Source organism: Chiloscyllium plagiosum, unplaced genomic scaffold (genome assembly GCF_037043375.1).
Source record: "Chiloscyllium plagiosum isolate Xiang-an unplaced genomic scaffold, Cpla_swu_hap1 HiC_scaffold_5, whole genome shotgun sequence".
Taxonomy (NCBI): domain Eukaryota; kingdom Metazoa; phylum Chordata; class Chondrichthyes; order Orectolobiformes; family Hemiscylliidae; genus Chiloscyllium; species Chiloscyllium plagiosum.
The window spans coordinates 45,997,238-46,009,962 of NW_028270143.1; the positions used below are offsets into that span (position 1 = coordinate 45,997,238).

The 12,725-nt window shown below is 39.9% G+C and overlaps 1 protein-coding gene across 1 annotated transcript in view; it reads right to left on the reverse strand.

The window, feature by feature from the left end:
* slc25a13 (solute carrier family 25 member 13) overlaps positions 1-5,458 on the reverse strand; it is a 280,692-nt gene extending 275,234 nt beyond the window's left edge. Inside the window, exon 1 of the mRNA XM_043689904.2 lies at positions 5,408-5,458. Within this exon, the coding sequence (XP_043545839.1) occupies positions 5,408-5,413 (6 nt within the window). The 5' untranslated portion in view covers positions 5,414-5,458. The remainder of the gene's footprint in view (positions 1-5,407) is intronic.
* Positions 5,459-12,725: the final 7,267 nt, after the last annotated feature.

Below are 12,725 nucleotides of genomic sequence, written 5' to 3' on the forward strand. Positions count from 1 at the left end.
TGAAAGATCTTCCTAACTGAACTAAATTGTGATTAACCCTGCCCTTTGTGCTTTCACTGGAAAAGAATCAGCATCTTGACCTCTAACCCTTTTCAAGATTGATCCATAGTGTTATTAAAACAAATTGCTGCCACTCTAAAGGAAGTATTACACAACCAGAAAACTTCAGTGTAGGGCGAATCAGCTAATTGATCATGGCACCATGGTATAGAAAGCGACACAAATGGGAGGAGCAAAAAAAAAAATGAAAGTAATAGTAGCAAGGGACAGAGTGTATTGTGCAGCCAAGAGTGAGCGCCCAGAAGGTTAAGGTGCCTACCTGGTGTCAAAGATCAGGACTGCTCAGAGCTGAACAATAACTTGGATTTGAAGGATAAGATCAATTGCCATGGTCCATGTAGGTATCAATGAGAGAGAATAAGGAAAGAGATTCTGCTCAAAGAGCTAAGCACCAAATTGAAGAACAGAATTTCAAAGAGATAATAATCTCTGAATTAGGACTTACACCACTTGTCAATTATAAGGATTACAAGATTAGAGAAATAAATACATGGACTAGAGTAGAAATGTGTTCCAGTTAGTTGGGCACTGGTATCCAATAATTGTGCAAAGTAGGGCCCCACAGTTAGAATGACGTGTATGGAACCATACTGGCAAACCATACAAGTAAAAAAGGGCTTTAAACTAAATAATGTTTGGGGTGAGGGATCAAGATTAGGAATGTGTGACAAATCAACAGTCAAGGCAGGAGAGCAAGATAGTAATACGGGAAGTGAAAGTCAAAAAATATGGCAGGAAAGAGACAGAAAATAAACATAATATACAGACAGTCAAGACTAGATGTTACAAAATCTTACTGCTTTGTGTCTCAATGTCTGTAGCTTGACTAAGTAAACAAATTGGTAGCACACATTGAAGTAAATATGATCTGTTAGCCATTATGGAAACTTGGGTGCATTGACACTACATATTGGATTGGGTCTTGAACATCGAGGGGTATGTAATATTCAAGAGGAATAGGAAGCTAGGTAAAGGTAGACAGAAGGGGCAAAGTAATAATGTTACTGGATTAGTAATCCCGAACCCCAGGCTAATGTTCAGGGGACATGTTGTCTTGTCTTGACAGATGATGAAATTTGAATTCCAGGAAAATATTCAGAATTATAAAATGAGACTAACGGAAATCATGTGACATTATCTATTGTCTTAAAAATCCATCTAGTTCATAAAGTATTTTAGAAAAAGGACATATGCAGTCCTCACCTGATCGGACCCAAGCTGGACTCTTAACTGGCTCCTGAAATGGCTCTGGCAAGTCACTCAGCTCAAGGAGCAAAAAGAGAGAATGGCAATGAATGCTGACCCAGCCAGATATCAACATTACATGAATAAATATAAAAATGCACTGGTTATAGATCATTTTGATTTAGAAAAATTAGGATGCAGAATCAGTATGGGTGGAATTGAGACATTAACAGAAAGGAGTCACTAGCAAGGTGCTAACAAGCTTCTAAGCTGTAACCAGTAACCGAGCAGCAGCAATAAAAAGGACACAAAGAAACATTAGGTGTTTGTTAGATTAAAATTACCATGATGATTTTCATTTATGTTTCGACTGGAAAACACAAATCGGAATGGTAGTCTGCTTGAGTTCATAGAATGCTTTCAAAATAATTTCTTAGAGCAGCATATTGCAAATCAGAGAGCAGGCAATACTAGACTTGGAACTGTGTAATATGACAGGATTAATGACCTCAGAATAAATGCAGTGACTGACCATTAAATGATTGCATTTTACATTAAATTTGAAAGGGACAAGAGCTGGTCTAAGACTAACACTTTAAACCTAAATATGGGCGACAATATGGAAACAAAAGCTGAGCTGGCCGAAGTGACCTGGAATACTAGGCTAGAGTATAGATAAATAGGAATACATTTAAGTGAACATTTCACAATACTCAGAATAAGTAAATACATTTGTTCTATAAATAAATATTCCAAGGGAATTAAGGAAACATAATTATGCAAAGGTCAGTGGCAAGTCAGATGATTGGAGTGAATACAGAAACAGCAGAGAATTATAAAGATTAATGAGGAGAAATTATGAGAAAAAGCTTCTTAATATTGTGAAAATGGATAGCAAGAGTCACCAGTAATTGAATATTGGTTACCTGAAGAGAGTGAAAGGTAGTTAACAGTAGGTAATAAAGAAATGTAGAAGAATAAATATTTTGCTTCATCTTATTGCAAATACATAAAATATTGCAGTCATTGCTGTAAATCAAGAGTGGGAAGGAGTCAGAAAAATGGTAAAGTATGGAAGTGATACTTAGGCTGACAAGTCTTTGGGTTCTGGTGGATTTCAATGTAGGATCTTAACAAGGTAGATAATGAGGTAGTAGTTATATTTTCAACACACCACTGGATTCTGGAAAAGTTACATCAGCATAAAAAGGTGTTTGGGGGGGCAGAAACCTACAGACTAATTCATTGACATCCATGATAGGACCAATGTTAGAATCAATCCTTAAAGTGCTCGTAATTGGACATTTCAAAACAAAAAAAAATTGAGAAAAAAAAAGTCAGTATAGTTGTGTCAAAGGGAAATTGTGTTTAATAAATTCATTGAAGTTCTTTGAAGTAGTAATATATGCTGAAATTAAAGTAGAACCCACAGATTTCCTGTGCTTTGATTGATTTCCAGAAGTTATTTGTTGAATTACTGCATAACAGCCTATTGAACAGACTAGAGCTCTTAGGAGGTAACATTAACACTGATTAAGGTGAATTTCACTAAATTTTTATTGTTGCTCATTTTAGAGTTTGTATTTTGAAAAAGTGGTATGTGGTATTTGGTCCACGTGTATAAGAGGAGATTTGATTATCAACTAGTATGTAAGCCATAGTGATAGCTTTTCTTAAAAAAAAATAGGTTAGACAGATGATGAGATTAGACTAAAGGAATTAGTTTCCATTAGAAGAATTTTACAAGTGAACATTAAACTTCGATTAGAATTGTGGGTTTTTTGGCTTAAACCCATAGCATGGAAAAAATGTTCGGGATCAGTTTGCAGATGTCTAAGTGAAAATTGGTGCAAAACATTTTTCCTTGGAAAAGGAACTGTTAAGAAATAGGTGACCACAGCATAAGGAGTTTCGTCCGAAAGTTTGAGATCAAACACTTGTGATAGCGACAGGAATTCATTTTGCACGAATACTGTGAAGGGATGCTGTTAGTATGAATGTCTCTTTTTAACCAAATTTTTCAAAAACTTTAAACTTTTACAAGTCTGTTTTACTGTTAAATCCAAACCTGCAGCATAATGCACTTTTTAAAAAAATTTTTTACTGAAACCCCAAAAAAAAAGCCACTATCAAGGCAGATTTCAGTCTGAGATCTAGCTTGTCCAATAATAAGATAACAGAGGCTGAAGATTGCATACTTTTTTTTGTCATCTGGCCAATGTGTCTTCGTCTAATGAGCAGCATGTGACCAGTAGAGTCCTGCATGGTTCCATGCTGGGGCCTTAGCTTTTAACAAGCTAATCAATGACTGATAAGGGGAATGAAGGCATGGTTGTTAAATTTGCAGATAAAAAACCTGGGGTGAGGTAGTATGCTGTGAAGAGGACATAGAGAGGATACTGAGATGTAGAGAGCTTGAATGACCGGACAAAAAAATGTGGCAAATAGAATGTAACAAAGGAAAATATGAAGTTGTTCACTTTGGTAAAAAAGAATAAAAATAGAGGATTACAACAAGAACAGCTGCAGAATTCCACAATACAATGATATGGAGATGTTCTATGGTATAAACCATTAATATATAGTACAGTAAGTAATTAATACTAATAGAATGATATCATGAAGGGATTGGAATGTATAAGTAACAATGTTATGTTTCACTTATACAGAGCAATGGTGAGGCCACATCATGCATACAGTGTGTAGTTTTAGTCTCAGAATGTAAATGCATTGCTGGGAGTTCACAGTAGGTTTACTAGTTTGGTACCTGGGATGAGTAGGTTTTATGAGGAAAGGCTGAACCAACTAGGCTTGGTTCCACTGGAGTTTGGAAAGGTGGATGTAAAAAAAAAAAAAAAAATTTTCATTTTGTAGGTGAGTCAAGCATAGGAAGTAAGATTTTGAAATTTGGGGTCACCCTATTAGAACAGAGGAGGAGATTACCTTCCCCTCTCCTCAGGGGGTTGTGTAATTTTTTGAACACACCGACTTTGAAGGCAGTGGAGGCAGGTCCAATGAATATTTTAAGAAGAAAGTAAATAAGAATTCAAGGATTTCAAAATGAGAAGATGCAGTTAAAAAAACACAAACCAGCCGTAATCTTATGGAATCCAAATGGCTCCTATTTCAAACATTCATATGAACATTAGTACTATAGCAATGCCAATCCCTTCCTAAACAAAGTAACAAAAGCATGACACAAAAACTTGGTGACCCAACTAAATAAGCTAGTTGTTAGTTAGGCCTGTGACTTTGTCTTGTTCTTTTTTATTTCATGGGCATCGCTGGTTGGCCAGCATTTATTGCCTATCAATAGTTTCCCTTGCAAAAGTGTGACAAGCTGCCTTCTTGAACCACTATTGTCCAATACTATAGGAATCCCCACAATGACAATGGGAAAGGAATTCCAGGATTTTGACCCAGCGAGCTTATGACTTTACACAATTTATAACTATTTGGATTAAGAAAAGAACATAGTTAATTTACACAATAATCTATTGCAGAAGGTCCTTTATTTCGTTTTAATCAGATCTTACTAAAATACACATTGATAAGCTCCATTATTAGACATGCTCTCACATACAACTGAAATTGATGGTGTGCAAGGTTAGTGCATATTAGAACTTTATTGGCTCTGTTCTTTGAAAGGTTGAGAGAGAGAACGCCAAGAGAGGAGGGGACTCTGCCCCAACATCAGAGTACACATGACGATGGAGGCAGTGGAGTGCTGAGCTGCACTAACTAAAAGAATTGCTTCAGTTCTCTGGAACTTTGTCCCAGTTGTACATTGACACAAGATACTCTAGCTCTCATCCCTGACATCCTACCTCACCCAATGGCATAGATAAGATCTTTAGAATATACTCTTTAAATAGTTTCTGAATCCAGATATGGTTCCTGATTCCTCTCAGATGCATAAACTGAGAGACATGGAAATATTGGCTCAGCTCCACAAGAATTGTGGAGATCTGGAGGATCCTTTCCCTTGCAATAGGGCTGGGCAGATTAGGAATGCATGGTGCAGGCCTAATACATCATAAAAACTGAGGTACTAGGAATGGAGGCATAACCCAAAGTCATAAGCCACCATTACTTTGAAATCATTCCAGACTAATTCCAACTCCACAAAATTCCAGGCTCAACAGCAAGTAAAATTGCATACCTTCATAAATATAGTTTTCAGTTTATCTGGATTTGCTTCCTTGGTGAATTTCAACTGGAGAAAAGAAAAAGTAGTATTAACAGAGAAATTACAAAACAGCAGAGTATACCACTCACCTTTGATATCTACCTTAAGAGACAAAATTTCAAAACAGGTTAAAATTATATTGTTAGTTAAAAAGGCTGAGTTATATTCTTAAAAGTGAAAAGAAAATAGGGTGGAAAGGTTTAGCAGAGGAATTCAAGAAGAGGGTCAAAGCAACAAATTCTGCCACTAGCCGTGTAAATGTATAAGTGCATGTATCAAAGCCTTGGGGACATTAGAAAGGAAAGCAGAGAGATTTCAGCATTGACATTGAAAAAAAAACCATGCAGCCTCACATTGAGCAGAAATGTTAAATCGGTTTCTTTCTCCACAGATGCAGTCTGATCTAGTCAATACTTCTGCATGTAATGATTTTTTTATGCTGCCTGGATCTCTGTATTTGCATTACAATGTGAGGGATACAACTTAACTCCTGGATTTTCTTCTTAAGTTGCTGGTGAACATCAAACTCCTCAGTTGAAAAGTACATTTGGGATTCAGTAAGAAGCTCAAAAGGATACCTCAAGGCTGCACTCCAGATATTATTGGAGTCAATAAGGTGGAATTCTAGGATAAGGATGCAGTCCCAATTAAAAGCATCAAAATCAACATACCAGTAGGGCATTAACCACAAGAGGCTCTGACAGTCTAATTCTTGTGATCAAGTTTATTTTATCTTGTTGCTAATTTTAATTTATTCATAGTTATGGAAATATTTTAGGGGAAACAAATCTCAGCAAGAGGCTTGAATTGACATGTTAAGGTCTAATTCAACACTATTTTCTTCCAATTTGTTTTTATAACATCTTGTCCATCGTGGCTAGGTAAAAGTCTGTACAGAATCTAATCTTAAAGTTAGGAGGCAGCAATCATAACATGGTAGAGTTCAGTCTGCAGTTTGAAAGAGAAGGCAAAATCAGATGTAATGGTGTTACAGTTAAATAAAGGTAATTACAGCAACAGGAGAAAGGAACTGATGAAAACTCAACAGGAAGCAGAGCCTAGCGGGGAAGACAGTAGAGCAACAATGGCAGGAGTTTCTGGATGTAATGGAGGTTCATCCCAAAGAAAGGAAAGGTTAGAGGCAGGATTAGACAGCCATGGCTGAAGAAAAAAAAAAAGAAGAAAAGAAACGAAAGAAGAAAAAAAAAAGAGAAAAAAAAAAAAGAAAAAAAGAAAGAAACTTACAAGATGATTAGGGGGTTTAGATAGGGTCGACAGTGAGAATCTTTTTCCACATATGGAGTCAGCTATTACAAGGGGGCATAGCTTTAAATTAAAGGGGGGTAGGTATAGGACAGATGTTAGGGGTAAGTTCTTTATTCGGCGAGTCGTGAGTTCATGGAATGCCCTGCCAGTAGCAGTGGTGGACTCTCCCTCATTATGGGCATTTAAGCAGGCATTGAATAGGCATATGGAGGATAGTGGGCTAGTGTAGTGTGGGCTTGGATCGGCGCAACATAGAGGGCCGAAGGGCCTGTACTGCGCTGTATTCTTCTATGTTCTAAAACGAGGCAAAAGTAGACATTGGGCCACTCCAAATTGATGCAAGAAGGCTAGTGCTAGGAGACAAGGAAATAGCTGAAGTACTTTGCATCAGTCTTTACAGTGGAAGACAAGAATAATATCCTAACAATTAAGGAGAATCAGGAGCAGAGTTGTGTATGGTAGCCATTACAAAAGAGAAAGTGCTAGAAAAGCTAAGAGGTCTAAAAATTAATAAATCTCCTGGCCCCAATGGACTACATTCTAGAGTTTGGAGAGAGGTGGCTGAGGAAATAGTAGAGGCATTGGTTGTTAAAGTCACTAGAGTCAGGGAAAAATCATTGTTGTAACCCCCTTGTTCAAGAAAGGATCAAGGCAAAGATGGAAAATTATACGCCAATTAGCCCAACCTCAGTTGCAAGTAAAATTCTAGAATCCATCAATAAGGATGAGATTTCTAAATTCTTGGAAGTGCAGAGTCAGATTAGAACAAATCAGCATGGATTTAGTAAAGGAAGGTCGTGTCTGACAAACCTGTTAGAACTCTCTGAAGAGGTAACAAGTAGGTTAGACCAGGGAAACCCAGTGGATGCTATCTAGACTTCCAAAAGGCCTTTGGTAAGGTGCCTCATGGGAGGCTGCTGAGTAAAGTAAGGGCCCGTGGTGTTAGAGGTGAGCTAATGGCATGGATGGAGGATTAGCTGTTGACAGAGGCAGAGAGTTGGGATAAGAGGTTCTTTTTCGGAATGGCAGCTAGTGACGAGTGGTTTCCCGCAGAGTTCAGTATGAGGGCCGCAGCTGTTCACTTTATATATTAATGATCTGGATGAAGGGACTGGGGGCATTCTGGCAAAGTTTGCCAATGATATGAAGTTAGGTGGACAGGCAGGCAGTATGGAGGTGGTGGGGAGGCTGCAGGAAAGTTTAGACAGTTTAGGAGAGTGGTCCAAGAAATGGCTGATGAAATTCAATGTGAGCAAAATGCGAGGTTTTGCACTTTGGAAAAGGGAATATAGGCATGGACTATTTTCTAAATGGTTAGAAAATTCATAAAGCTAAAGTACGAAGGGATCTAGGTGTGCTAGTCCAGCATTCTAAAAAAGGTTGACTTACAGTTGAGTCGTGATTAGGAAAGTGAATGTAATGTCGTCATTTATTTCAAGAGGGTTGGAATATCAAAACAGCGATGTGCTTCTGAGATTTATAAAGCTCTAGTTAGGCCTCATTTAGAATACTGTGTCCAATTTCAGGCCCCCACACCTCAGGAAGGACATACTGGCACTGGAGTGTGTCCAGTAGAGATTCACACGGATGATCCCTGGAATGGTAGGCCTAAGATACGATGAACGGCTGAGGATCCTGGGATTGTGTTCATTCGAGTTTAGAAGATGGAGAGGAGATCTAATAGAAACTTACAAGATAACACATGGCTAAGAAAGGGTGAATGCTGGCAAGTTGTTTCCGTTAAGCAGGGAGACTAGGACCCATGGGCACAGCCTTAGAAGTAGAACAGGAAATTTAGAACAGGAAACATTTCTTCAGCCAGACAGTGGAGCACAGTGGAAGCTGGGATGTTAAATGTCTTCAAGGCAGAGATTGATAAATTTTTGATCTCGCAAAAGAATCAAGGGCTACAAGGAGAGTACAGGTAAATGGAGTTGAAATGCCCAGCCATGATTGAATGGCAGAGTGGACTCGACGGTCCGAATGGCCTTACTTCCACTCCTATGTCTTATGGTCTTAAAATGGTTCAATGCAGAGGGCATGTCAGGAACATCTCACCACCACCCTCAAGGTAATTAGAGATAGGCAATAAATGCTAGCCCAGTCAGTGGCACCCACATCCTCTGAACACTTTTTTTTTTAAAAATGTGGACACATCCAACAGCCACAGCCAAAAGTAAGATTATTAAAAATTCAGGAAAGGTAATCTTCGATGTCTGTCGCACATGCTAAGCATTTAATGGTAGGGCAAAGTCACAATTGAGACTGTCCTCACTGTTCATTCAAATATGCCCCTACAAAATGCAGCAATTTTAGTGTTTTGCTTAAATTGCAGATACTGGCCCCACAGTTAACCAAAAAGAGGTATATTTAGCTTCAATGTATCACACAAGTGTGTGTCATGTTGTATACCAAGTACAGAAAAAAACTGCCATTAGAATCATAAATCCCTATAGTGTAGAAAGATGCTATTCAACCCATAGAATCTGCATTGATCCTCCAAAGAGCATCCCGCCCAGACCCACACTTCCACTCTGTCCCTGTTTTTACCATGCCTAATCCACCCAGCATATCCCTGGAGACTATGGTGCAATTAAGTATGGCCAATCCACCCAACCTGTACATCTTTGGACAGTGGGAGGAGTCAGAGCACCCAACAGAAATGCATGCAAACACAGGACATTTAAATTCCAACAGTCACCAAAGGCTGGAAACAAACCTGGGTCCCTGGCATTGGGAGGCAGCTATGCTAACCATCATGCTGTCCAAGGATGGCATAAGCTTAATTATTATATGATGGTGGATCAAAACCCCAAAGGATTTTGAGACCTTTTTTTACTTTTAAATTCTAAAATGTGCTTTTTGTGACTTGTGAAAAGATTCCCAAATCCCTATGTACTTTTGCTTTCCTTGGTCTTTCTCCATTTAAAATAATATCCAGCTCCGATTCTTCCTGCCAAAATGTATAAACTCACATTACCTACTTTATATTCTGTTTGCTAAGTTTTACGTCCACTCACTAACCAGTCCATATCCCTCTGTAGACTCCATCATCCTTCCCATCTATTTTTGTATGATTTGCAAACATGGACATAGTACATTCACTTTCCTCATCCAAGTCTTAATAGGTATGGTTTATGCTATTAATGAGAAGTAAGATGGTGCCAGAGTTTGGCGACACTTTGCATACTGTGCCCTCCTCACAATTATAATTGTTCTACTCTTTTAAATCTCAATTTTAAGTTTGTCAAATTACTAACATTCTCTTAAACCTAATTTCAGGTCTGGCTATCTTTCAACATTCGGGAACAAACACCTGAACTGACTCGATTTGACCCAAAAAAGGCCAGGACCTCCTGGAGTGCCCGACTATGTAATCTGCCAACACTGGAACCGCAGCCACAATAAGAGAAGGAGAGGCGCCAGCCAGTTAAGGGCTTCTCAAAAGGCCCAACACTAAACTTTGATAGGCAACCCACCTCCATGGCCCTACCCAGTTTTCTGGAGATTCTACACCTCGGCTTAACCAGACCAAGAACAAGACTGCCCCAGAGTACCCGAGGCTGTGACCAGTGTCCAGGAACCCACCAGACACACCCATATATCTTTTTGGAATGGTAGACTATCCACGTCAATACCTGTCCCGACCAGAAGCAATCACTTACCCAGGAAACATGGGAGACATGCTGGCCTGTAGGTGAGACTAAAACAATGAGGTTTCAAACACCCCTCCCCAGCGTACCCCTGGCAAATGTACAAGCTATTGAAAACAAACTGGACCAACTTAAAGCTAGACTCACCTACCAGATGGAATTGAGAGGCTGCTGTCTGCTCGGTTTAACAAGACATTTGATTTATTTATTGGTTTATTGTCAAGTATATTTGGCACATGCATTTGTTACAAATACAGTGAAGAGAGTGTTGTAAAATGTCACCACTATCCAGTGCCATCTTAAAAAACACAAAAATAAACCAACACATAGAAAGGTAAAAAAGAAAAATTAAGTTCAACATTACAGTCCTTCTTGTTACGTGCCTTAGCCATGAGCCTGCATCCAGAATCTTCCACCCCAATGCAAGTCCAATACTAGATACGAAGCAGTCACTAGCCTAGAGTCCCTTTGCCACATCACTGCCACTGGAATTGTCACCATTCCTCTGCACCATCTTGCCTCCACCAACGTCATCAGCGCCATGAGTTCGCACTGAGCCAATCTCAGCAATGCAACTGAAACTTCCAGGTTCCAAACTGGGCCCAAACTCAATGCTGGGTCCATCATGCTGAAGCAGCTGCTGCCAGGTCCCAAACTGGGCACTGGCCCAAACTCATCGCGCTCCAACCCATTCACCACCAGAAACACAAGCTTCCTTTGACATGCTTGACACCGCCCTGCCATCCAAGCTCTCCACAAGAAGGTAAAAAAAAAAGTGTGAACGCTTCGCTGCTTTCTCCGCTGTCATCTTACTCCCACTTCTCCTGACTGTGCATTACAACCTGAATGTTTCTCAATTCACTAGACGTACTGCATGGCACCCTCAGACAACACAAGGGGCAGAGGGTTCAGCCTTGTAATCAACTCCTCTTGGGGCTCAGACATGACAACCCTGGTAAGTTACTGCAGTGCTGCCGTGGGAATTCTTTTTGGCTATTCTGAGAGCAGTTTACATCCCACTCCATGCAGAAGTGAAGAATGCACTTGATGAAATGTACACTGCTACAAATAGCCTTGAGGGGGAATAAGTTGACTCCTTCATTGTGGCTGGTGACTTCAACTGGGCCAATCTCAAACCATCAACATGTCTCTTGTCCCAGAGGCCCAAACACCCTTGACCATTGCTATCCAACCAAAGGCACCTACCACTCCATCTCCTGGCCGCATTTTGGAAAACTCCGACCATAAGTCTGTGCTCCTTCACCCAGCTTAAAAATCAGAAACTGAAGCATGTGAAAACTACTACAGAAAAGTTGTACAGTGCTGGTCAGAGGCAATGGATAAGCTCCTACAAGATTGTTGGGAGTTGATGAACTGATACATATTCAAGAACTGTGGCCAACTTAAATGAATATGCCACTACTATCACAGACTTCAATAACTGTGCATAAGACTGCACTGCAAAGAAGTTGATCCATGCATTGCCAAACCAGAAACCATGGATGACCTGGGAGATCCACTCCCTAATAAAGTTCAAGTCAAAATCAGGTGACCCTGACCTATACTGCAAATCAAGGTACAACCTTCACAAAGCCATCAGGGATGCCAAGAGACAATACCAGACTAAGCTAGAGACCCAAACTAACCACATAACCACACATTAACCGTGACAAGGCTTACTCAATATAAAAACGGGCTACAAAATGAAGTCAAGTAGAATCACTGGCAACAATGCAGCCCACCCAGATGAGCTCAGTACATTCTATGCTAGTGTTGAACAGAAAGTCAGTGAAATTATGTCACCTGCCTTGACAGCCTCAGATGTACCTGTTCCCACAGTCACTGCTGCAGTGTCAATTAGTCTTCGTGACCAGCCTGAATAGACCACCTGGCTGTACATTCAGAGCATGCACAGACCAGCTGGTGGGAATATTTGCAGACACCTTTAATCTCTCCTTACTCTGATCAGAAGTTCCCACCTATTTCAAGACAACCACCATTATCCCAATGACAAAGAAAACCCACGCAGCATGCCTTGCTGACTCTTCCCAGTAGCTCTGATCTTCAAAGTTATGAAACGCTTCAAGAGGTAAGTCATGGCACACATGAAGTCTAGCATCCGAGATTGCCTTGATCCACTACAACTCATCTACCCACATAACAGGTCCAAGACAGATGCCATCAGCCTGGCCCTACACCCATCCCTGGAACATGTGGATAACAAGGACTGACTTCTACTTATTAAGTTCAGCTCTATCTTCAACACCATAATTCCAAACACATTTATCTCCAAATTCAGAGACCTAGGTCTCTGCTCCCCACTCTGCAATTGAATTGACTTACTGATTGCGGTCTGCGGTTCAGGAAGGATG